The sequence below is a fragment of the Paroedura picta genome, chromosome 2 (assembly GCF_049243985.1).
Source record: "Paroedura picta isolate Pp20150507F chromosome 2, Ppicta_v3.0, whole genome shotgun sequence".
NCBI classification, from domain to species: domain Eukaryota; kingdom Metazoa; phylum Chordata; class Lepidosauria; order Squamata; family Gekkonidae; genus Paroedura; species Paroedura picta.
In genome coordinates, this window is record NC_135370.1 from 146,899,515 (window position 1) to 146,924,766 (window position 25,252).

A 25,252-nucleotide genomic window follows, 5' to 3' on the forward strand; every position below is an offset into this window, starting at 1 on the left:
CTACCCCATTGTGGTCATCAGGGATGTTAAGCTCGCTCTTGTATAGTTCTTCTGTATAATTTTGCCACCTTTGTTTAATCTCTTCTGCTTCTGTGAGGTCCCTACCATTTTGGTCCCTTATCATACCCATCTTTGCATGAAACGTTCTCTTCATATCTCCAATTTTCTTGAAAAGATTTCTGGTCCTCCCGATTCTATTGTTTTCTTCTATTTGTTTGCACTGTTCATTTAAGAAGGCATTCTTATCTCTTCTAGCTTTTCTCTGGATTTCTGCATTCAGTTGGGTGTATCTTTCTCTTTCTCCCTTGCCTTTCACTTCCCTTCTCTCCTTAGCTATTTGTAAAGCTTCCTCAGACAGCCATTTTGATTTCTTGCATTTCTTTTTCTTTGGGATGGTTTTAGTTGCTACCTCTTGTACAATGTTGCGAACCTCCGTCCATAGTTCTTCAGGCACTCTGTCTATCAGATCTAATTCCTTAAATATATTTGTCACCTCCACTGTGTATTCGTCAGGAATATGATTTAGTTCATACCTGAGTGGCCTAGTGCTTTTCCCTACTTTCTTCAATTTAACCCTAAATTTTGCAACAAGAAGCTCATGATCTGAACCACAATCAGCTCCTGGTCTTGTTTTTATTGACTGGATAGAACTTCTCCATCTTTGGCTGCAGAGCACATAGTCAATCTGATTTCTGTGTTGACCGTCTGGTGATGTCCATGTGTAGAGTCGTCTCTTGGGTTGCTGGAAAAGAGTGTTTGCTATGACCATTGTATTCTCTTGACAAAATTCTACCAGCCTGTGCCCTGCTTCATTTTGTACTCCAAGGCCAAACTTACCTGTTATCCCGGTTATCTTTTGGCTTCCTACTTTAGCATTCCAATCCCCCATGATGATAAGCACATCATTTTTGGGCGTTGCTTCTAGAAGGTGTTGTAGGGCTTCATAGAACTGATCAACTTCATCCTCTTCAGCAGCAGTGGTTGGGGCGTAGACCTGGATCACTGTGATGTTGAATGGTTTGCCTTGGATTCGAACTGAGATCATTCTGTCATTTTGGGGATTGTATCCCAAGACTGCTTTTCCTACTCTCTTATTGATTATGAAGGCTACTCCATTTCTTCTGCGAGATTCTTGTCCACAGTAGTATACCTGATGGTCATCTGAATTAAATTCACCCATTCCTGTCCATTTTAGTTCACTGATTCCTAAAATGTCGATGTTCAGTCTTGTCATTTCTTGTTTAACCACGTCCAGCTTGCCTTGATTCATGGATCTGACGTTCCAGGTTCCTATGGAATAAAAATCTTTACAGCATCGGACTGTCTTTTCGCCACCAGTTACTTCCACAACTGAGCGTCCTTTCGGCTTTGGCCCAGCCGCTTCATTCATTCTGGCGCTACTCGTACTAGCCGTCTGCTCATCCCCAGTAGCATATTGGACACCTTCCGACCTGAGGGGCTCATCTTCCAGCGTCATATCGTTATGCCTATTGGAACTGTCCATAGAGTTTTCATGGCAAAGATACTGGAGTGGTTTGCCATTTCCTTCTCCAGTGGATCACCTTTTGTCAGAGCTCTCAGCTATGACCTGTCCGTCTTGGGTGGCCCTGCACGGTATAGCTCATAGCTTCACTGAACTACGCAAGCCCCCTTGCCACAACAAGGCAGCGATCCTTGAAGGGGGAGGGATGCCTTATAGCCAGGTATTATTTGTCTTTAAACTGCCTGTTAAATATTATCCATTCATACTAAAATTATATTGTAGGCCTAACTAAGACATACAAGGGAACCAATATTTCAAGAGAAAGGACATTCCCCTCCCACACTTTTTTGGTACCTTATACCAGGTTTGGCATTCTGTGTCACTCTTAGCAGCCAATCTTAAAATGATGCTTGATGTGCTCTTAAAACCATCCAAACTCATTTTATTAACCTGGGTTGAGGAGTTTATCTTGTTTGCTTTAGCTGAGTTTTACATTTGTTGCTCATGGTATCAAGGCTACATTGGGAGAAATTCACAGACTGGTTGGTAGAAAAGTGAGCACTAACCTGAAGTCTACTCTGAATTGCTATCCTGACTCTGTGATTCATCTACAGAAGCCCTTAATCCAACCACCATTCAGATCCCTAGATTTTGCCCTTCAGGCTAATTCCAGTTTTGCAATGTCTCATTTTCTTTCCTACATATAGGCTTCATATCCTAATAATTTCCATGTTTGTTTGATATTTATAACAAATTGCTTTTTTTTTTCAAATTGTGCACACATTTTAAGAAGTATCACCTGCTTTGTACTACTTCATTTTCAAATTTACACAAATTTATCTATCTGCTTTCTGCCATTGTATTCATGGTGGTTTACAACTAGAAATAACTCTCTGCAATATAAAACACACCGTGCTAAGAGGAAAAGGGAAGGCAAATTCAGATGCTCATTATAAGATAACGTACATAACTGTTCCATAACGACTGTAAAATGGCCTCTGAAGGACAGAATTCGGGAGGGGGGGGGTGGAACTAAATAGCAGTTGGTCCCAGGCAGATAGTCTCATCACATCCTCTGCTGTAGCAAGATGGAATGGAATCGTTGCTGGAACTGGCAACTCCTCTGACTGGCAAGTGTACTTGGGAGCATCATCTCAAAAGCAAAGCATGTATTCTTTCACTGAGTTATGAATGAATATAGCGAAGACATCTTTGAATGAACCTTTATAAAGCTGACCCATGATTTCTTGTTCCTTATTATAGATATGTTGAAAAGCAAGGAGGAGAAGTTGCATCTGAATTTGTGAATCCTTTTCATGCCACAGAAAACATAAATAAGGAACAGCAGGTTGCATTTCTCTTAAAGGAACTTGATATTTTAAAAGCAAGCAATAAAAAGGTACAATAGAAATATTCGGCTTTACCTACTGATGTAGCTATTTTATTTATGATTTGTTAACTGTAGAAATGTTTGATTTGCCTTGATTTTTTCATCACTGACATCATTGATTATTGCTGTAAAATGTAAAATTATAGATTTTTGTCTTGTTTGAGGAAGCTTAGAATGTTTGGACAAGTGGAATCTGCTATGGCGTAATTAAATAGTCCAAATAATGTAGGTAATGAACACTGATGAAGAGATACATTGTTGTTCACAGATTTTGGCATATTAGCAATATTAGTTCCATTCCTGAAAGCACACAACAATTATAATATAGTTTTCATCATTTTTTTCTGTAGTTCTGAAATTCTTTCATACCAGTAGCATAGTTTGGATTATTTTGAACAGTGGAGAGATTATGCTATGTAAAAAGGACAGCCATTTGTTGTTGTTGTTGTTGCCATGGTATTGTTTTGTTTTGTCTCTTTGTGTAATGTTGTAATTACTAATATCAAATCCCATTTTAAAAATGGGCTTTGAAAGGGGCAGCATGCAAGAGGGCGTGAGACAGTGGCCATGGCTCCCTTTGGCCCGCAAAGAAGGCTAAAGGGAGTGGAACCCCCCCTCCCCACCCACCCCCTCCTGTCACCGGTGGCGATAGGGCTTTGCGGCCCGCAGGGAGGCTGCAAACTCCTCCCTCCCAGCAGGAGCATACCTGCAGGCCGCAACCCTTGTTGCTGCCTCTCTCCTCATAGGTGGCAATGGAGGCTGCAGCCACATGGCTTCTAGCAGGCAAGGAGGGAGGGTGGGAGCTGGAGGGGGAGGGCCAATCAGGGTGGACCAGGATGGACAAGGCCCCGGACAGTCTCTTCCCAGGAGGCTGTTTCCCAAATATATAAGGGAGCGAAATAGTGTTAAGGATAGTCATCTTCGTCCTTGAATTCAATTTTCCGTCAGGATAAAGACAGGCTAGATATCAGGGAAAAAATTTCACAGTCAGAGTAGTTCAGCAGTGGATTAGGCTACCTAAGGAGGTGGTGAGCTCCCCCTCACCGGCAGTCTTCAAGCAAAGGCTGGATACACACTTTTCTTGGATGCTTTAGGATGCTTTGGGCTGATCCTGCATTGAGCAGAGGGTTGGACTAGATGGCCTGTATGGCCCCTTCCAACTCTATGATTCTATGGCAGTTATGACGGTTTCAGCTTTTCTCTCAAGACTTTCATTTATATTGTTCTTAGTCATTTGAATGTATATTGGTAAATGCTGACCTAGCCTAAAAAACTGAGGGGAAAGATTAAAATCCTTTTATCCTTGTTTTATAATGGTGCATGAGATGCTGATGATAAATTTAAAAAACAAATGCTTTTATTTCCTTTTGAGAAGAAATGGTCAGGTAGAAATTGGGTTTAGAATTTATGAGCACCAGATAATTTGTCACAAAGAAGTAACTGTTTCTGTTTTTCAGACAGATGTTTAAAACTTGAGGAGAGAGATTTCTTGGCAATCTCTGCATACATAACAAGCATAAACTTCTTGGTCTCACACACACTAAAGTTGGTGTGGACAGGGACATTCATACAAGTTCCAGTTTCCTTCCTTCTAGGGATCACCCCCATTTCTAGCAGCTATTTTGCTCAGTCTTGATAGTGTTGGACTATGCATCCCACTTCCCTAACTCAGGATCTTGTTTGATCCTCTCACGTTCTGTTTTGCACTCTCTCACCTACCAATGCCTAACTGACACTCTCAACAGAAGAATTCCACTTAAATCCCATCACTCAGAGTTCTCAGGCCAGGTTACAGCATTAATCATTTACTGTCTGTCACAATGGTAATACCAAGAGTTAGCAAAAGCAAGGGAAACTGCAGAATGCTTAGCTCTTGGTTTGGCTTACTTCTGAAATAGCAAAAGCAAACACCACAGTGTACCACTTGATTATCACATAAATCACCATTGCACAAAATGCACCCTAAATTTGTAGTTTGTGTCACCCACTCAGGTGGTTGCTCACCTCCTTCTGAAACTTCTGTATTGAAATGCTATTCACTACCAAGTACATTCCCAACTGAGGAGGTAGGGGAGAATGAGAGAACATATCCCAAGGAAACCTAATTTTGGTGGGGGGGTCGGTCCTGACTGCAATTTCCAGAAATCATAAATAATTTTTCTACTGGCTATTATAAAGTAGGATCATTGGCTAATGCAAATAAGAATGGAACAATACTAACTTTCCTGACCAGTCCATGATTCATTTTTTGTTTGCTTTTGTAAATATTTACAACAGCAGAGTTTTTATTTTATGTCTTTTAAAAGACAAGGATCACCAACATGATCCCCAAATGTTTACAAGCATATTTCTAATCCGTATTTAACTCACAGTCACAGTATGATGTACATCTAAGACTATATCATCAAGAAGAGAAATGCTGTATTATTCATGTATTAAATATGTACAACTGCGAGACAGAAATTCACCCCCCACAGAAGGAATGAATTCACCCAAGTTAGTTGAGCAGCTACATATATATTATATAAGATAGTAACAATTAAAAGAATTAAAGGAATTAATGACACTTATAGAATACCCTTTTCAACTATATTTTCCTATCTTGAGTACTTTAACACTAAGAACATTTACAGATGTATACAGAAAAAAGTCAGTGGTTTCTACCAGCTTATGGTGTTAAAGAGGCAGCAGATTAAAACAAAGTCATTCTAAAACACAGTTCAGAGAAATGCCACCCCTTTTTATTAGCTTCCCACACAATGAAATGTAATATTGGATTCACACAGAATACAGTTCCAAGAAATCTACGCACTTGAACTTCTGCAGAGGTGGCTTGCTGGGAGGGCTGTATAGAAATTAAATAAATAAACACCAGCAAAATACTTAAGAAATGTTGCTTCACTAGGGGTGTGGATTGGCAGTTTACAAGTGGCTCTGGAAGCCAGAAGGAACAGATAGCTGTATTTAAGTTCCGGTGGTGAGGTGGCAAAAACAAAGGTGCTGTAATCACAACTGTGATCACACAGTTAATAGTAAGAGGCTCAAGAAAAGGCAGGGACAAACACTGAGTTAGGAAACATGCAAGGGGCTGTTCTGAAGGAATGAATTTTGAGCTAACATAAAAAGTCAAAGATATTTATTTATTCAAAATGTTTCTACACTGCCTTCCACCCAATTCAGGGTCTCCAATGCAGCAAACATTAAAACATTTCAAAAATTCAGGCACAAAAAGCATTTTAAATACAAAAAAAAAAATTCAAAACAACTGCTATGCCCAAGGTATGTTCTCTGGGAAATGCCAGCTTCTGCTATCTTGGTAGGGAAGATGGACACTCTGGCAGACCATGGAACGAGGGGGGGAGGGGGTCTATCAACCCACATCCTCCTCCTCCTCTCAGCTAGGAACCTTCTCTATACAGCCTAGTCTTTATTCTAATCCTCCCTGTCCTTTCAGAGCTTCCCTTTAAACCCTTCCTTTGCCTTGAGCTTCAGAATGGATGGGCTACATGGCAGCCAGCCATTTAACCCTTCTTGGGGAATCCCAGCTTCGCTTTCTCAGTCACAGCTCACCTTGGCCAGGAAAAAGGAAGCACCAGATTTGCTAGTTCAGTTTGGGCCCCTTGACTCAGTTCAGGTTTCAGCTTGAGGGCCACTCAAACCCCAAAACAACTTGGATTTTTTTTTTAGTTTTGTGCACTTGTTAGCTTTGTTTGTATGTAGTCATTCCATAGGCTTTAATGTTTTGGGTCTGTAAAATTAAACTGGGCCATATAGAATCGTTTTATGTTTTTAGAACATGAAAACACGTTGAATGAAAGTGGATGAAGTGTTTGGATTTGTTAGGGCAACATGGTTTCATGTACAGTTTCAGTTATATGTAAACCGCTCTGAGCCTTCGGGGAGGGCAGTATAAAAATACGAATAAATAAAAATAAAATAATAAAACATAAAATAAATAGTAGAAGAGGAGTGTGTCTGTGCAAAAATATAAGGTTTGCTCCTATAGACCTCATTCCCATTAGACTCCTGTCCAGCTTTTGCAGAGGCTTTCCTTTGTTGTAGTTCTCACTAGTCCTGCCCCTAGCACTTCTATATGCAAACAGGCTACTCAAAAAACCTAGATCTTGTCCCTCTGAATTTGCTGGTGCCAGAGGAAACAAGTGCTGCAGTGGAGGAAAATCTGTGCGGCCGCCAGAGAGAAGCTCCAGAGCAGGGGTAGTCAAACTGCGGCCCTCCAGATGTCCATAGACTACAATTCCCATGAGCCCCTGCCAGCAAATGTCCATGGACTACAATTCCCATGAGCCCCTGCCAGCAAATGCTGGCAGGGGCTCATGGGAATTGTAATCCATGGATATCTGGAGGGCCGCAGTTTGACTACCCCTGCTCCACAGGAACAAAAATATAGATTCCAAGTTTAAATGTCTGTTGTCTATATAGCCTAATATAGTGTCCATGGACTTGTCATGTAGGTAGCAAACTTACTGTCCATTTCTTCAATTCAGCTGCAAGAGAAACTGTCTGAAAAGAATAAAGAACTGAAGACTATAAAGCTGGACCTAGAACTGCGTGACAGAGCTACGGAAGCTAAGATTGCAGAGAGAGCTGCAGGTATAGTTGGTGTTCCTTTAACAGATGGCCATATGGTTCCTACAGTCAGTTTGGTTGCTATCTGACGTGGCCTTAATGAACATTAGATGTATTTGCTAAAGGAGGGACAGTTTGACTTTTTTACATGAGGCTGTTTAAAGTTGCTTGGAAAATAGGTGGTTTTAACATCCTGGTACTGGTATTAGTGAGAGCTTTACCTGTATTCATACTGATTTGGGCATTAAATGCATTGTTAACACCATGTCAATCCAATCACAGAAAGGTTGTTTGTTTTATTGGAAGGTCCTGAACAAACAAGGGAAATAATGATTATCACTGGCACTACCTTTCAACCAGCAGTTCAAATACCCTCTTATTGTTTTAGCTCCTTCAGAGCAATGCTACCCACTCTTTCCACACACCTTTGTATAGAGATGTTTATATGTTCACTTCAGGCCTGAAGTTCAGGTTGTGGAGGGCAGAAAGCAAAATTGTGGGCTTGGCTGTTCAATGGAATGAAGTCTGTTGATGATCACAATTCTAAATGCTTGCACAGTGGAGAACTTGTTAAATTTGAAATAGACTAACATTTTAGCAAGTTGATTCACATGGGTAGCCGTGTTGGTCTGAAGCAGCAGAACAAAGTTTGAGTCTGGTGGCGGTTTTAAGACCAAAACCCACATACATGGCCATAAGCTTGCTAGAGAAATGGTGAGATTAAAATGTGATGAGTTGATCTCAGCAATATTAAATTCAGTATTAGGGGCTTTAAAATATGCAAGAACTATGCTCTGGATCTGAGTATGTAAGTTATACTATTCCCTTGTTAGTGTTAATGAAAAGGGAGGGGGGGGAGAAAATCATTAGCAAAATCAAATGGGGAAAAAGAGCTTGTGAATATTTACATTCATCATTCTGAAACACTTTGGCCAGAGTAATAATTATTTATAGCACAAATTTTGTAAATATTTTAAAGGAAACCATATGGATTCTTTAAAAAAACATAATACACTTGCCTAGATCATGGTTACATCTTGATTATCTACCAACTAAACATTTACAGTATGTGAACTGTTTGGATTAAATTCCAAGTTATATGTTTGTTTTGGTGGTGTTTGCACAGTGTTTTACCTCTGTGTATATAATAGAATAGAGAAATATTTTATTCAACATAGACTTTCCTTGCTCACCAAAGGCCATGGAAGAAAACCGGATAAAAATTATATAAACCTTGACCTGGTGCAAGTAGTTCATGTGTAGAAATGGTTATCTCATGACAGATAATTTTTGTGTGCTAGTGGAGCAGGTCACGCTGAAGGGACTCATGTTATATTGTTACATTTTATACTTACATTTTCTTTTCCCTTTGGATAGGACGCCCCAAATGTATGCAATCTGTATTATTATATACTAGGGACAAAGCCCGTTGCATTCAGGAATACAACAGGCACTAGATTTGGGGGGTGGGGGTAGAAGAACTCTGCAGATGGCCTCTCCCTCTCCCCAGGACCTGGAAAGGCTGCAGGCCAAAGGCCCCTGGGAAGGAACTCACTGGCAGGAGCAGAATTCCTAACCATTTCTGTAACTCGCTCTACGTGGGCCTATCCCTGTCTCTGATCCGGAAACTCCAGCTAGTACCAAATGCAGCCGCTAGGGTCCTCACCGGCACACCTTGGGGGGCCCACATCCAGCCTGTGCTGAGGCAGCTGCACTGGTTACCAATTGCTGTCCGGATCCGGTTCAAGGTTCTGGTTCTAACCTTTAAGGCTTTACGCGGGCTGGGACCCACATACCTGAGGGACCGCCTAGTGCCCTATGCCCCCCGCAGGGCTCTGCGCTCTGCGAGTGAGAATCTTCTGGTCGTTCCCGGCCCTAGGGAAGCACGCCTAGCCTCGACCAGGGCCAGGGCCTTTTCGGTCCTGGCCCCCACCTGGTGGAATGAGCTCCCGGGTGAGCTGCGGGCCCTGCGGGACCCTTTAACATTCCACAGGGCCTGCAAGACGGAGCTCTTCCGCCAGGTCTATGGTTGAGGCTGTGGCTGCCGGGGTACATCGACTGCTCTCCCCCGGGCTTCTTGAACATCATTGACCTCCTTCTCCTCCACCCCCCCTTTTTTTAGGAATGGGGGTAGGAAGGGGATCTTATTATTGTGCTGCCATGTTGTGACATTTTAAAGTCTTTTAATGGGAGTTTTAATGGGTTTTTAAAGACATTGTAACCCGCCGCGAGCCATTTGGGAGTGGCGGGAAATAAATCGAAATAATAATAATAATAATAATAATAATAATAATAACAACCACTACACCAAGCTGGAGGGGGTGGTCAGGGGTGGGGGACTGAAGGCGATTGGCTGGCCACTGCACAGACAGGCAATCCAGTTGGAGGAGGAGGCACTCAGGGGCGTGACAGCTGCCCTGAGTGGGTGTTAAGCGCTGAGTGGCACTTAAGCCATGAGACCAGCTCCTCCTCCAATTCCTTACCAGAAATATATAGTGGTACAGATCACATACATAGGGTTTTACCCTATGTTGTAGCAGAATATATTATAACACACATTTCAAGATGACAGAAAGCCTTACCATTTACTCTGAGGGGGAAATCAAATACTGTTAAAAATAAGCTCTCAGTTAAAAAGGAATGAGTGTGTGTGCACAGAATACAAGATAAAATATGGCTCTGAGCATTGGAAACTTCCACAGAGATTTTCATCATTATTATTTGGAAAATGTGGCCATTTACCAATGAAGTTACATGTGTGCATAAGTGCAGATAGGGGTTTCCACAGTAGTTTATCACATTTTTGAAGATGTTGCATGTGGAATTCAAAAAGAGATACTCATTTCTGCAGTGCTATGGGCATGCCAAAGAAACTTCTTGCTGTGTGTGCAGCTTTGCACAGCGGATGCTCTGCTTTTTATCTTTGTTAGGTAACAAACACTGTTGATGTTTGGGAAGAAGTTAAGAGGCAGAGACAGTATGAGTGAACATATGGAGGATTTCCTTGTTGAAATAATGGGAGAAACTCCGCTACTAGTGATGATGCCAATCTGCAGTCCCCATACACAGGAAAGTCAGAAGATCTAGGTGGTTTTTAGTGAGGTGTACATAAACATGGGAGACCTACATTGAAGTCTAATCTCACCTAAGGAGTTCAGGACGTAGCTGTATATGAGCTCCAGCTTTGTGTCTGAGTAACAGTGACCCCTGTGAGGTCAATTCCAGATTGGTTTAAGGTGCTACTGACTTTATTCCACTACTGTTTTATTCCACTGTGAAGTGAAAAATGACAAAGATTCAGTAGTTCTACATTAAAGAAGCTGAATCAGAATGAATATATTAGTATAAATGTTTGCAATCATTCATACTAATTTATACTCTGCATTTGGGCATCTATGTCCCAAGAAATACTGGGAATTGTTGTTTTACTGGGAACTGTCAGTTCTCTGGCCACTAGAGGCTGCTATTCATATTCATGAATTATTGATAGAGGTTACTTTCTTGGGAGTCTTGTAATTGTACTTAAAGAAGGAAAGGTACTAAAGATAGCATTTCTATAACTTGGGACAGTAAAGTGTTCTAAATTGTAGAATTCTATAACTTGGGACAGTAAAGTGTTCTAAAATGTAGAATTTTATAACTTGGGACAGTAAAGTGTTCTAAAATGTAGAATTCTATAACTTGGGACAGTAAAGTGTTCTAAAAATGTAGACTAATAAATCATAAAATGTATCTGAGGAAAGAACTGTTCAGTTGTCGCTTAGGGGGTATGAGGTGGGAGAACATCGATATGCCTTGTACTAAAATTGATGAACTAGATGAATTCTTGGAGACCAAAACCATGAGGCACACAAAGGATGGATTACGATGTCTCTACACTAATGCACAGAGTATGGGAAACAAGCAGGAGGAACTAGTAGTCGTAATAGAGGAAGGGGGCTATGACCTAATAGGAATCACAGAAACTTGGTGGGATAATACTCACAATTGGAATACTAAAATTGAGGGGTACAATCTATTCAGAAGGGACAGATAAGAAAAGAAGGGGGGAGGTGTAGCAATATATGTTACGAATCTTTATACTTGTGAAGAAATACAGGAACCCGAGCATGAATGTTCAGTTGAGTGTATTTGCGTAAATATAAAAGGAGTAGGAAATGAGAGTGGTATTATTGTGGGGGTCTGCTATAGACCACCAAGCCAGTCAGAGGACTTGAATGAGATACTGCTTGACCAAATTACACAGTTTTCAAAAAGGGGGGGAAACAGTTGTCATGGGTGACTTCAATTACCCAGATATATGTTGGAAGACCAACTCTGCTAAAAATGCAAACTCCGTTAAATTCTTAACTTGTCTTGCCAACAGCTTCATTTCCCAGAAAGTACAGAGGGGAACCAGGGGCTTTGCTATTTTAGACTTGATTCTCATCAATAGGGAAGAACTGGTAGATGAGGTGGAAGTAGTGAACACACTTGGTAGCAGTGACCATGTGCTTTTGGAATTTTCAATAGTGGGAAAGAGAAAACCTTTACATAGTCGTACATATAGACTGGACTTCAGGAAAGCTGATTTTCACAGACTTAAAGTCCAAGAGGGCTGGGAGTTTCTTAAAAGTGAAATACTTAAGGCTCAATCGCAAACAATTCCCTTGACAAGAAAAGATGGAAGGAGGCTAAGGAAGCCAAGTTGGCTCCATAAAAAGTTGTCAAAAGATTTGAGGAATAAAAAAGAGTCATTTAGGAAATGGAAGGAAGGCCTTATTACCAAGGATGAGTATAAATAAATAACCAATAATTATAGGGGAGTGTTAGAAAAGCTAAAGCTCAATATGAGCTTAGGCTAGCAAGAAATGCTAAACATAACAAAAAAGGCTTCTTTAGTTATATTTCAAGCAAGAAAAAGAATAGGACCACTGCAAGGACAAGAAAGTGAAATCATATCAGATGATGAAGAGAGGGCTGAACTGCTTAACTCCTATTTCTCCTCAGTCTTCTCTTGTGAGGGAAATAGTGATCAATTTGGCAAAAACATAACACAACACTGAGGACAGGAATGATGGCCTAGGATCACTGTTGGAGTAGTCCACAAACACCTAGTTTCTTTAAGGCCCATTATGCACGGCCGCCGAAACGGCGATTTCGGGTCATATGGAAAATGCGGAGGGGGAAGAAGTGAAGCAAACCGCTTACGCATGGGATGGCACGCAACGGCGGCAAAACCCAGAGTAACCGATTATGCACGTGGCGACCCCGGCACCGCTTCTGGTTGCGCCCCGGTCACCCGGAAGCTGCGCTTTCTTCCGCGTTTCGCTAACATGGCTTTTTCGGTGGCATGCATCGAATCTACGGCCAGTTGCAGCTGGCACTGTGCGTTATCGGTGATTTTAGTCGCCACCATTCCACCCCGAATGTGCGCTATTCCCCCCGTGCATAATGGGCCTAAATGAAACAAAGTCTTCTGGGCCAGATGAACTGCATCCAAGGGTATTAAAAGAACTTGCGGATGTCATCTATGAACCTCTGTCCATTATTTTTGACACTTCTTGGAGAACAGGTGAGGTGCCAGACGATTAGAGGTGAGAAAATGTTGTCCCCTTCTTCAAGAAAGGAAAAAAGGAGGATCTGGGTAATTATCAACTTGTCAGCTGGCAAAATTTTGGAACAAATAATCAAACACTCGGTCCTTGAGCAGCTGGAACTGAGCGCTGTGATTTCTAAGACTCAGCATGTCATGTCAGACCAACCTTAACTCTTTTTTCAAGAAAGTGACTACCGTGCTGGATCAGGGGAATGGCATGGACATAGTTTATCTGGATTTCAGTAAAGCTTTTGATAAGGTTCCACATAATATTCTTGTTCACAAGTTGGTAAAATGTGGTATGGATTCTAATTCTGTCAACCTGTCAGGTTGACATATCGTACCCAATGGGTACTTGTTAACGGTTCAGCATCCTCTTGGAGAAGAATGACAAGTGGTGTTTCCCAGGGATCTGTCTTGGGGCCTGTGTCGCTCGACATATTTATAAATGATTTGGATGAGAGATTAGAGGGGATACTTATTAAATTTGCAGACGATACTAAACTGGGAGGAGTAACAAACACAACTAAGACAGCAGCAAAATACAGGATGATCTTGATAGGCTCGAGAAATGGGCTAAACTGAATAAAATGAAGTTCAATCAGGACAAATGTAAAATTCTGCATTTAGGTAGGAAAAACCAAATACACCAATATAAGATGGGGGAGACTTGTCTTGGCAGTAGCATGTGCTAAAAGGATCTAGGAGTCTTAGTAGACAATATATTAAACATGAGTCAGCAGTGTGACTCAGTGGCTAAAAAGGCAAATGGGATTTTGGGCTGTATCAAACAGAGTATCGTGTCCAGATCACGGGAGGTGATGGTACCGCTTTACTCTGCTCTAGTTCGGCCTCACTTGGAGTACTGTGTTCAGTTTTGGGCATCCCAGTTGAAGAGGAATGTTGACAAACTGGAACGTGTCCAGAGGAGGGCAACAAAGATGGTGAGGGGTTTGGAGACCAAGACATATGAAGAAAGGTTGGGGAGCTTGGTCTGTTTAGCCTAGAGAGAAGATTACTGAGAGGAGATTTGATAACCATCTTCAAGTATTTAAAAGGGTGCCATATAGAGGATGGAACAGAATTGTTCTCTCTTGCGCCAGAGGGACGGACCAGAATGAATGGGATGAAATTAATTCAAAAGAAATTCCATCTAAATATCCAGAAGTAGTTCCTGACAGAGCGGTTTCTCAGTGGAACAGGCTTCCTCGGGAGGTGGTGGGTTCTCCATCTTTGGAAATTTTTAAACAGAGGCTAGATAGCCATCTGACAGAGAGGCTGATTCTGTGAAGGCAAAGGTGTGGCAGGTTACAGTAGATGAGCGATTACAATGTGAGTGTCCAGTGTAGAGCAGGGGGTTGGACTAGATGACCCATGAGGTCCCTTTCAACTCTATAATTCTATGATTCTATGAATGGTAGACATTTTTATTGTGAAATAGTGTTTCCAGGATATTAGGTTACAGAGATCTAATAGTTGTATGTAAGAGGAACTCTGGTGGATCAGACTAGTGGTTTGTATATTCTAACATGCTGTTTTACACAGTGGCCAACCAGTTGTCTTGAAGGACCTAAAAACAGGCCATAGTAATCAAGGCCCTCCCTCAGTGTTGTTTCTTAACTCTGGTATTCAGCGGTTTGCTACCTGGGGAGATGAAGGATCCCTTTATTTATCTTTGATAGTAGCCACTGTGTTTGCAGAAGAGATTTTGAACAAGGTATATTATGCCATAATTTTGAACTCACCACCATGATGCCCAGATAACAAGTAGAAATTGTAGTACATTTCTCTATCCTTTCTCCTAATGTTATGACTTAACTCTCCATTTGAAACTGCTTTCCATTTGAATATTAATCTGATACTCATAACTATGACAGATAACCCACTGAAGACTGGCAGCCTGATCCCTGGAGCCCCACCCATGTGTAAGCAATGAAAGCAGGATTGATCTTTAAAAGAATGTGTAATAAGGGCTAAAATGCTGATTACAAATTTGAAATCCCTCGTTTAAATCTAATCTTTAGCATGGCTTGAGACAAATCAGCCTCTGTATCCCAAAATAATAACTTCCAAAAAACAATGACTTGGATCCACCGAAGTACTATTGTTGTCAGAAGGACTTCCATACATATAGTAATCCTCCTCCTTCCACTGCAGCTAGAAATGCTCCCAAATTATGCTGTTGTGCCCTTCAGTGGATCAATAACCATATTTCCTCAGTGTTTTAAATGCGTATGATCTGGAAATGACATTGAATCAAACAACAAGATTCCCAAAGGCACCATAGCAAGCATCACTTTTCATTGTTTGCTATCTTTTGTCCCCCAGTATGCCCAAGAACACTAAGATCTAGCAACTGAAATTTGGTCAGGGTCCCTGGCCCCAAAGAGATGAAATTGGCAACCACCAGGGTGTGGCCATGCTCAGCCCTGTCTATAGCTTTGTGGAACATTCTGCCAGATCAGAGCCTTGTGGAATCTTAACCAGTTCTGCAGGGCCTGCAAGACAGAGCTGTTCTGCCAGGCCTATGGGTGCAGCTAGAGTTGTCCGCAAGAAGATGCTGGCCTCCCTGCATGAAAGTATACCCATACTTAAGCCCTGCATATGCCTCCCTAGGCAGACATTTATAAGAAGGGATGGCTCTGGGGTTTTCTTATTAGACTAGCTAAATATTAAATCTAGATTTTAAATTTTAAATCTGCATTATATTAATTGCTTTGTACTCAATTTTTATTGTACTGTATTGAGTACTGTATTTTATTGTATTGAACCTTTTCAGGGAATTGCAGGTTAAAAATCATCACATTAAATAAAGTACACAAAAGTCACTTACTGGGTTCTCTGTCCCTAATGTCTTCAGTCATAAAAAAATGAGAAGAGTCCTGCTGCATCAGACCCGTGATTCATCTGGTCCAGCATCCACACACAATTACTTTCCAGTTCCTCTGGAGTGCCAGCAACAGGGCATAGAGACTGAGGCCCTCTCCTTCTGTGGCCTCCTGGCACTGCTATTCAGAGGTTTATTACCTCTGGATGTGGATGTTTTCCATAGTTACTATGGCTAGTAGTCACTGATAAATTTGTCCTCAATGGATTTGTTTATCCCTTTTTAAAGCCATCTGTGCTTGGGGCCTTCACCATATCTTCTGGCAGTGAATTCTGGTTTTAATATTGTTCCTTAACAGACGAACAGAGACCTTGACTTCAACTGTAAAATGTTCTTTTCTGGTGCTATAATCAGAGAACTTTTTTGCTTTTAGATTTCCACAGCAAAATGTACCCATGACTTTCAAATATGTAAATATCTATAGTAAATATATAAGGCAGAGAGGATGTCCAAGAGAGTCCAACACCTGTAATTTTTTTCACAGCTTCCCAATACCAACCTGCTTTATTCTAGCTCAGGTGCCTACTGGTACTAGAACTCAACTGAGGAGTAAAAACGAACTGACTAAGGAAAGAGGGAACAGAGTTTCTTGCCTGCCTGCTCCATTTTTATATGGCACAAACAATGGGCATTTCAGATCAACTCTGGAAGGCACAAATAGGCAGATAAAGAACTGCAGTTGGACTCAAGTCCTTACTTTGTGCAGGTCGGTTGCAAACACCTGCTTGAATGAATCTTGTAAACCACCTTAAAACTCCTTTTAGCTCAGTCAACCTATGCGTGTCGGGTGGGGTGTTCTACACTAACACTGCCTGCCAGTTAGTTAATATTTGTTGTTTTATTAAGGTTCTTGGCCGTTGGCCATGTTGCAATTGACAGAGACTAATAATTGCTACTGACTTAAACTGTAATTCCTATTGGGCAAATAACATTAGACAATAATTTTTAAGGGTTTTTTAACATAATATAAACATATTTCTTTTTGCCGGAGACCAAGATTCCATGCAGTTTGTGCAGATTTCTGAACTGAACCCAGAGCAACAACCTATACAAATCTTGAGTAGAAGGAAAATAGGCATGAGACGTAACAGAGCAACATGAAAGATAAGAGTTATCTAATTTACAAGCTGGCACAGAGGAATTTACATTCAGAAGCTCAGGTTCCAAATGGTATCTTGGAAATCTTAGCTTTTGCAGTTCTGCTGGGTTTAAAATAAAACCATATCTAGAATATATATACCAGAATGCTTTAGGTGAGTGGTGAGAATCTTAATTTGTTTTTGAACTCCGAAGTCCATACCAGTTTGCCAGTGGCTTTTTTACATTATAAAATTCCAGCTTGTTTTTTTTTAGCATTTGTCCAGTTTTTATGGTTTTTGATGATGGCAGCAGTGATATCTGGTAAGGTTTTCCCAGTTTGTTTTCTGCATGATGTGTCATATCAGTGTTTCTTTACATACTTACATACTTGAAATCGTATGTAGGTTTTTTCCCATTAAAACTTTTAAATGAGGATATTTGAAAATGGGATAATATATAGTACAAAATGTACAACATTTTAAAATGTTTCTAAATGAAGGTGAACAAGTTCTAACAAGTCGAACAATATTCAACAATTCGAACTGTCTTTGGAAAATTTACTCAATCTAAGACCAGAAATAAAAGCTATATTTAGGATTAGATCAATTCCTTTTACCATTTTTAAAATAGTCTCACTTTTGCCTCATCAAAGAAGAATTTGTAAAAAAGCTCTCTTTGGAGACTGCTTTTTATATGTCTTTTTTTCCCTGTTCTTGCATGTCATCCATTAAAGATTAGCTGTGGAAGGTTGAAGCATGGAGAGATTATGAATGACGGAACAACTCCTGTGGAATAATAATCAGTTTTTGATATTTAATGCTGTTTGACTTTTGCAGACACATTTCTTATTAACCTTTGATACAAAGAGAAATCCAGGTTCCTGATATCTCATGGAGAAGATGAATCTGAGATCCTCTTCCAATTAAACTGAAATAAGGCCAATATTGGGCTTTAGCCAAAAGATCTCAGTAGTTCCCAACCCTTGTGTTTAGAAATCTAAATATGTGTGACATTCTATTTTTAAAAGTAGGTAATGAACATAGTTTTACCAATAATCAGTTCTAAAATTATCCTTTCTGTATACAATATGTACTTAGCTTTAGTTTTGTTGTAAGACTGCTATATTATGTAAATATATTTTCTAAACCTTTCATTAGATGATGTCTTAGTGCAAGCAGAAACTTAGATATTGTATTCAGTACCACTGAAATCAAGTGGGGTTTTGCCATGGACATCAATGGGGGGAAGTCCTGAAGTTGCTGAATTTAGATTATAGATTAAAACAGTCAAGCTATTTTGTTCTTCTTTTAAAGACTGTGGTGTGGCTATATGCACAGGGCAGAAAGATTTGTTTGCTTTTCTTATTGCTACGAATGTTTCTCAAACAACATTGCTAGCAGTGTACAATAATAAGCATATCTTATGAATGCAGGATCACAAATCTGTTTGCTTCAAATGATTTTACCATTCTCCTAGACCAGCACTCATCTACTGCAATAGTTATGTGATTTGGTCATTAATGTAGGGTTACCATATTTTGAAAAGCAAAAAAGAGGACATATTTCCCAACTGACTACTTCAAACAAGTGATCACTGTGACATACCTCATTTTAAATACCCCTTCTATTTAAGCTGTGATAAGTGCTACTAACTGAATATTTTTAACCTTCCAACCCCAAAAGAGGACATGTTCAGTTTTTTTTAAGAGCTCAAAAGAGGATAGATACCAAAAAGAACAAGACATGTCCCCTAAAAAGGGGACATCTGGTAACCATATTAAATCTGAATAATTTAATATTATATTTAACTACACACACACACACACACATTTTCATTGTTGCTCACAGTAAATCCTGTGTGCTGAAAAGAATCCCAGTTTTTCATCTGAAAAATGTAGGAACTTGGTGAGAGTTACCCAAGTGCATACAATCCAATGCTCTTGAATTTGACAAGTAAGTGAGAGTTTTCAAATGTGTATGCGTGGATAATTTTCAACAAAATTTAAAGTCATCTGTACAAAATTTAGTATTTTGAAAGCAGAAGGGGTATGTTTATCTGATGAGGGATTACTTTTGACAAAAGACACTGATAGGTAAGGTAAGTGCAAGTGGAAGACAATGTATTCTCATTTACAATCTCTCTCTCTCTGGGTCTAAGTAAACACGAACACTGCGGAGCAGTTTTTTTCCTTACTTGCTTATTGCTAAACAGTTCAGATGCCTTGTAAAATCAGTACATTTCCAACCAGAAATTTAGTATATGAGCACCTTAAACTAAATACATATGACAAAAAAGTAACAAAGGTGTTAGCATATTCTATCTCTGTTTGCACACATTGCTCTATCTGCAGAGTCACATTTATATGTAAATGACGTTTAGTCTGTAATTCCTAGTACTGACCTGTTAAAATGATCTACTTTAATTTTTCCTGCATCTCTATACTACTGCACCTTTTGATTTATTCTAATGATGATGACAGAGTAACACCATTTTTTAAAAGTGAAGTGTTTTAGAACTACTGATACTCATTTTAACAAGTCTGTGATAAATTTTAAATTGAGAATATTTCCAGGGATTATCAGCATTTTACAATTTACATGTACAAGCAATTAAGTGGCATGTTATAATTACTTTAGCACTAAGGCATTACATCTCAGTTAAGAAGTTTTTAATATACATAGATTAGTTGCACAATCACAATACATAAGTATTAATATAAGATACATACAGATTCTCAAGCACTTCAGGTCAGGAACTTTGTTAAACATTGAAAAGCAGTAAAGGAGTTTGCTTTCTTCAAAATCTACCTAGCTCGCTTGCTCACTGTTCTCCCACCCAGCTACCTTTCTCCTTTAAAGAAAAAATGATGCAACTTGGAAAAAGATAAGCAAATTATTTCTGCAAGTGTGAGGATATCTTTGGTTCCCGCCACCTTCTTTAAGAAAGGAAACAAAACCAGAAAATACAGTATTTAACTGTTTCCATTTTTATGACATATGTCAAGTTCTGCCTTGACAGAGTAGGCATGCTTCATCCTTACCAGAACTTGTCCTAAATGAAAAAAAAATCTTCTCATATTAAACATTGTGCAAGAGAAAACATCTGTGCATTAGATGTACTACGATCATTCCTTCACCAGCTCTAAGGAAAATCCTAGGTCACAGAGAGTTCAACAGCCACTAATCCTGAATACCAAATCCAAAATCACACAAAAAAGCCCCACAACCATCTCCCCATTATTGCGGCAAATTTCTTTCTTTCTTTCTTTCTTTCTTTCTTTCTTTCTTTCTTTCTTTCTTTCTTTCTTTCTTTCTTTCTGTTTGCTGAACATACTAAGAAATGATTGCAAGCCAAAATTAGCAAGGAAGCATAGGAAAGTGTCCACACTGAAGATTCCCCCCTTCCCCCCCCAAAAAAAATTAGGCATTCTATTTGAAGAGTTTGTAAAGTTTATTTTTGTTTTGATTTTGCCACTTTCTGGAAGGAAAAAAATAGGCGTTTTCTTCATTATAGAACAATTGTAAGGTAACATTAGTAAATATTAATTCTGTAATCTTTTTTCAGAGTTGCCTATCACAATCATAATGTAACATAATAACGATCATAAGACAATGCTGAGAGGAACCATAATGTGAGTTCTTTGGTAGATGTTTTAAAACTCCTAACATTTTTCTTTCTTTCTTGGATTTACTATTCTGTATTTACACAGATGACCTCTTGGAAATCAGCAAACAGACATCTTTTCTTGGGAATGCCCTCTCTTTCTCATGCCCACCAAGGTTCTGTTGTTTGGAGACTCATGAATCAATGTTTAAACTAGAATGATTTTTAACACCCTCTCTTGCTACTACTGTATTTTAAAGGTAGTTTTAAAAGTGTGCTCAGAACGTTTGCCAACAGAATCAGGTTTAACTAAGAAAATATGTACTCGGCTTTGACTCAGTAAACTCATACTCGGAATAGTTCAGCTTCTTCATATTTGTTCTCTCCCATATTAGAAAACAATTAGCTTACTAAACAAATTTGAGTATTTCAGGGAGGGAAATCTACTTTGTGTCTCTCTCATTTGACTAAGAATTACAGGATATTTGATAAGCTTGTTTAAAAATGGACATATCCAAATATTATCGTAAACACCCAATGATTTGTTTTACCTGCAATATAAGTATTTTACTAAGTTAGCTTACATAGTAGCTAATAATATTTGTTAATGTAATTTAACTGCTGTGAACCTTTACTGAACAAATATTGAAATTTATACAAGTCAAAGAATGAGGATCTCTAATGACTTTTGTAAAGACTTCCGTTTAATAGTTAAAGAGAAAAGTTTATATGACATAGCCAGTGTAATTAACAGCAGATTTTACATTTAATAAAAAAAGAAAGAGGCATATGTATTTGCTTTACCCATTCCAACATAATTTGCATTACAGTTATGGGTATTTAATGAGCAAATTCCATCTAAAATGCTATGTTGATTTTCTACGTGAACTTTGAAATATCTATGTACCTTACAAAAACTGTCTGTTTACACTTATCTGTCTAAGACTACAAGTATTTTAGACTTAATGGGTTTAATACAATTATCATTCTAGGGTAAAAGAATGAGTTTAGTATGATTCTGTTGTTGCAAGTATTGTATTCTAATATGGACAGTTTAGTTTTGCAACAAGTAACCTAAATATGTGTTTTATAAAGGCAAACATATATTTATATATACTTCATTAAAAAAGTGTTTTATATGGAGTAAAAAGATTTGGTTTGTAAGAATTGTGAGCATATTTAATTGTTTGACATTATTGGGCTGAAACATGCTTAACGTTGTCAGGCACAATCTTTATCTCTTTTTTTCTCCCTTGCGTTTCATGGCACTCTGACATTAAATATGCACATTTAATTCAGTAAGCTTCACATTTCAATTAAAATGTCATTTTAAAAAACCTTAGGCACACTAGGATTGATGGAAACAATCTTGCCATGGTAAACCTGGTATTCCAGGAAATAGTAAAAGTGACTTTGGAGCAATAACCCTGGAAGTCCTTGGAAATGGTCTGAAGTCAAATAGGCTACACAGAAATTATATTGTTTGAAACAGCAGTAGCTCTCTGTTCTCTGAGGAGCTATTCACTGCAGCAACTAAAATCATGCTGGTTTCCACTAAAAATGAAATTATCATTTTGAGAATGTGTTCAAAAGTTGTCTCCGCCTTGGCAGAGAAAATTCTTTCAGACCACTGGCCACTGAGATCATATATCCTGTCTCTTAATAATGTATACTGTTCCATTCAGCACTTAGAATGGAGAACAGACATCTTAAGGTTGGTATCCAAATTGTCCTTTCCTTTGGACATTATAACTTAGACAGCCTAATATAAGTTTATTCTGTACCAGAAACAATCAGGTTCTGACCCTTTGCCTAACCCTGGCAGGAATGTTGTTAATTTGCAGTTCTGTAAAGTTACTGCACTCATAGTTAACTATCTTGGTACAGTACTTTCAAAAAACCATGTCAAGACTTTGTGTTTAAAACAAGAGCAGCATATATTAAATATGTGAGTGAATGCATTGGAGAAAGGGCAAAAGACTTTCATAGAAACAAATTGGTTTCTGGCCTTAGACCTGGTTCAGATGTAATGCATGCTTGAACAACTCTTTGTTTCCCAGCCTCTGTGGTGAATAATTAAAGAACTAATTAATTGCTTTTGCTATTATAATAAACACTAACATGCCATTGCTTCCAAATTGGATAATGATGGCTTGTGCTTGCCCTGTAAACCAGAGATCTTCACCCGCAAACAAACCAGAATTTGGAATAATAGTTTCCAGAGCAGTTTCAAATCATATTATTTGTTCTTTTTTGACTGGCTAGAGTCCAGGTAATAGCCTCTTGTGCCACCGGGTGGTAAGGCAGCCGACATGCTGTCTGAAGCTCTGACCATGAGGCTGGGAGTTCGATCCCAGCAGCCGGCTCAAGGTTGACTCAGCCTTCCATCCTTCCGAGGTTGGTAGAATGAGTACCCAGCTTGCTGCGGGGTAAAACTGTAATGACTGGGGAAGCCTTTACCTTTAGAGTCCAGGTAGCATGGAGACTTGTCCACTGTTCAAGTTGTTAAAATGAGACTCAGTTGTTCCAAAACAGTTGAGCCTCCATTCCTCCATATGCAGCCTGCTGAGCTTGTCACAGCACTGATAGAGCTGTTCTGTCTGAGCAGTAACATCAGGGTTCTCTCAGCCTCACCTACCTCACAGAGTGTCTGTTGTGGGGAGAGGAAAGGGAAGGTGATTGTAAGCCTCTCTGAGACTCCTGGTAGAGAAAAGCAGCATATAAAAACCAATTTTTCTTCTTCTCCTACACTGTATCTACCACCACTGCTTCAAATATATAACAGCAGACTAAGGCTTGTTGAAGAGAAGTAGTAACTAATTAGTTCACACTGCATGAGAATAAAAGTGTTAATTTGAGAAAGTCCAAACAACCTTCCAGCCTCGTTTACATTTTACCAGATGATGATTATTTATTTATTTAAATTCAGATTTTTAGGCTGCCAGTCCTGGAGTCCACCGGCTTGTAGCAGTTTACATAACATCTAAAATCCCATAAAACAATAAAATAGTGCCCAATACAACAATACCCGTACAAAAACCCAAGATGGTAGTAAAATCACAGCAATAGGATTGTCTGTTACACCCCCACCCCATATCCATCTGCTGCCAGTCCTCCAGGGGGCAGCTTAAAGGTATGTCCCAGCAGGCTTTACATGCCTGCACAGGGAGGGAGCAGTTCTTCCTAGCCTGGGCCTCAACCAAACACATGGTGGAGGAGCTCCATCTTCCAGGCCCTGCAGAATGATGAAAGATCCGTCAGGGCCCTTAACTCTTCTGAAAGCTCATTCCACCAGGTTGGGGCCAGATCCGATAAGCCCTGGCCCTGGTTGAGCCAAGACCAAAACCTTGAACCTGACCCAGAAGCCAATTGGCAACCGGTGCAGCTGCCTCGGCATGGGCTGGACATGGTCCCTCCAAAATGACCTTGTGAGGGGACCCTACCAGCTCCATTTTGCACCTGCTGTAAGTTCTGGCTGAGAGACAAGGGAAGGCCCACATAGAGTGAGTTACTGAAGTCTAGTCTGGAAGTGACCATTGCATGGATCACTGTGGCCAGTTGGTCCGAGGACAGGTAGGGTGCTAGTAGCTGAGCCTGGCATAGATGGGAAAATGCCACTTGGGCTCCTTTTGTGATCTGAGCCTTGATGTATAGGAAGGCATCAAAGACCACCCCCAAATCCCTGGGGGTGCTGTAAGCTGCACCCCATCCAGGAACGGGAGATGTGCTTCTGTCCCCTTCTACCCAGGCAAAGGACTTCCATCTTGGAGGGGTTGAGTTTCAGGCGAGTCTTCCTGAGCCATTCAGACACTGCTTCCAAACAATGGTGAATGTTTCTGGGGGAGGGGGAGTCTGGCCATCCATCAGAAGATAGAGCTGGATGTCATCTGCATACTGATGACAACCCTATCCAAAACTCCAGACCAGCTGTTCCAGAGGGTGCATAAAGATGTTAAAACCCATGGGGGAGAGTATCTCCCCCTGTGGCAGCCTACAAGGGAACACAAAGGGGGCAGACAATTCTTCTCCCACTGCAACCTCCTGTGTCTGGTTCTGGAGAAAGAAGATCAGCCATTTCAAGGCCATGCCCCTAATCCCCAGACCAGTGAGGTGGTGGGTTAACAACTTGTGATCGACCTCAGATGCTGCCAATAGGTCTAAAAGCACAAGGATACCTGAACCACCTCAATTCAGCTGACGCTGGAGATGATTCATTAAGGTGACAAGTGCAGTCTCTACCACATGGCCAGGATGGAAGCCCTACTGATATGGATCAGGATCCAAAGATTCATCCACAAACACCATGAGCTGGTCTGTGGCAGCCCTTTTGACCACCTTTCCCAGGAATGCAAGATGCAATACAAGGCAGTAGCTGACAGGGTTCCACCAATCCAGCAATGTTTTTTTTTTCAGAAGAAGGTGTAATACTGACTCCTTAAGGCCCTTGGGAAACTCTTCCAATGTCAGGGAGAGGTTGACAATGACCCTCAAGGAACCTCCTATCCAGTGGCCACCCAATTTGAATAACTATGACAGACAGGGATCAAAGTGGCAAGTCGTTGCCCTCACTGATCCCTGCAACTTAAAGAGAGCCATCTGAAGCCATCAAACAACACCCCCCACGATAGCTCCCAATTCACATTC

The 25,252-nt window shown here is 40.1% G+C and overlaps 1 protein-coding gene across 6 annotated transcripts in view; it reads left to right on the forward strand.

Annotated features, from left to right (window-relative positions):
• MIPOL1 (mirror-image polydactyly 1) overlaps positions 1 to 25,252 on the forward strand; it is a 286,508-nt gene that overhangs the window by 98,743 nt on the left and 162,513 nt on the right. For all 6 annotated transcript variants that reach the window (XM_077323149.1, XM_077323147.1, XM_077323144.1 and 3 more), the window contains 2 exons: positions 2,747 to 2,882; positions 7,379 to 7,484. In XM_077323149.1, the coding sequence (XP_077179264.1) occupies positions 2,747 to 2,882; positions 7,379 to 7,484 (242 nt within the window). The remainder of the gene's footprint in view (positions 1 to 2,746; positions 2,883 to 7,378; positions 7,485 to 25,252) is intronic.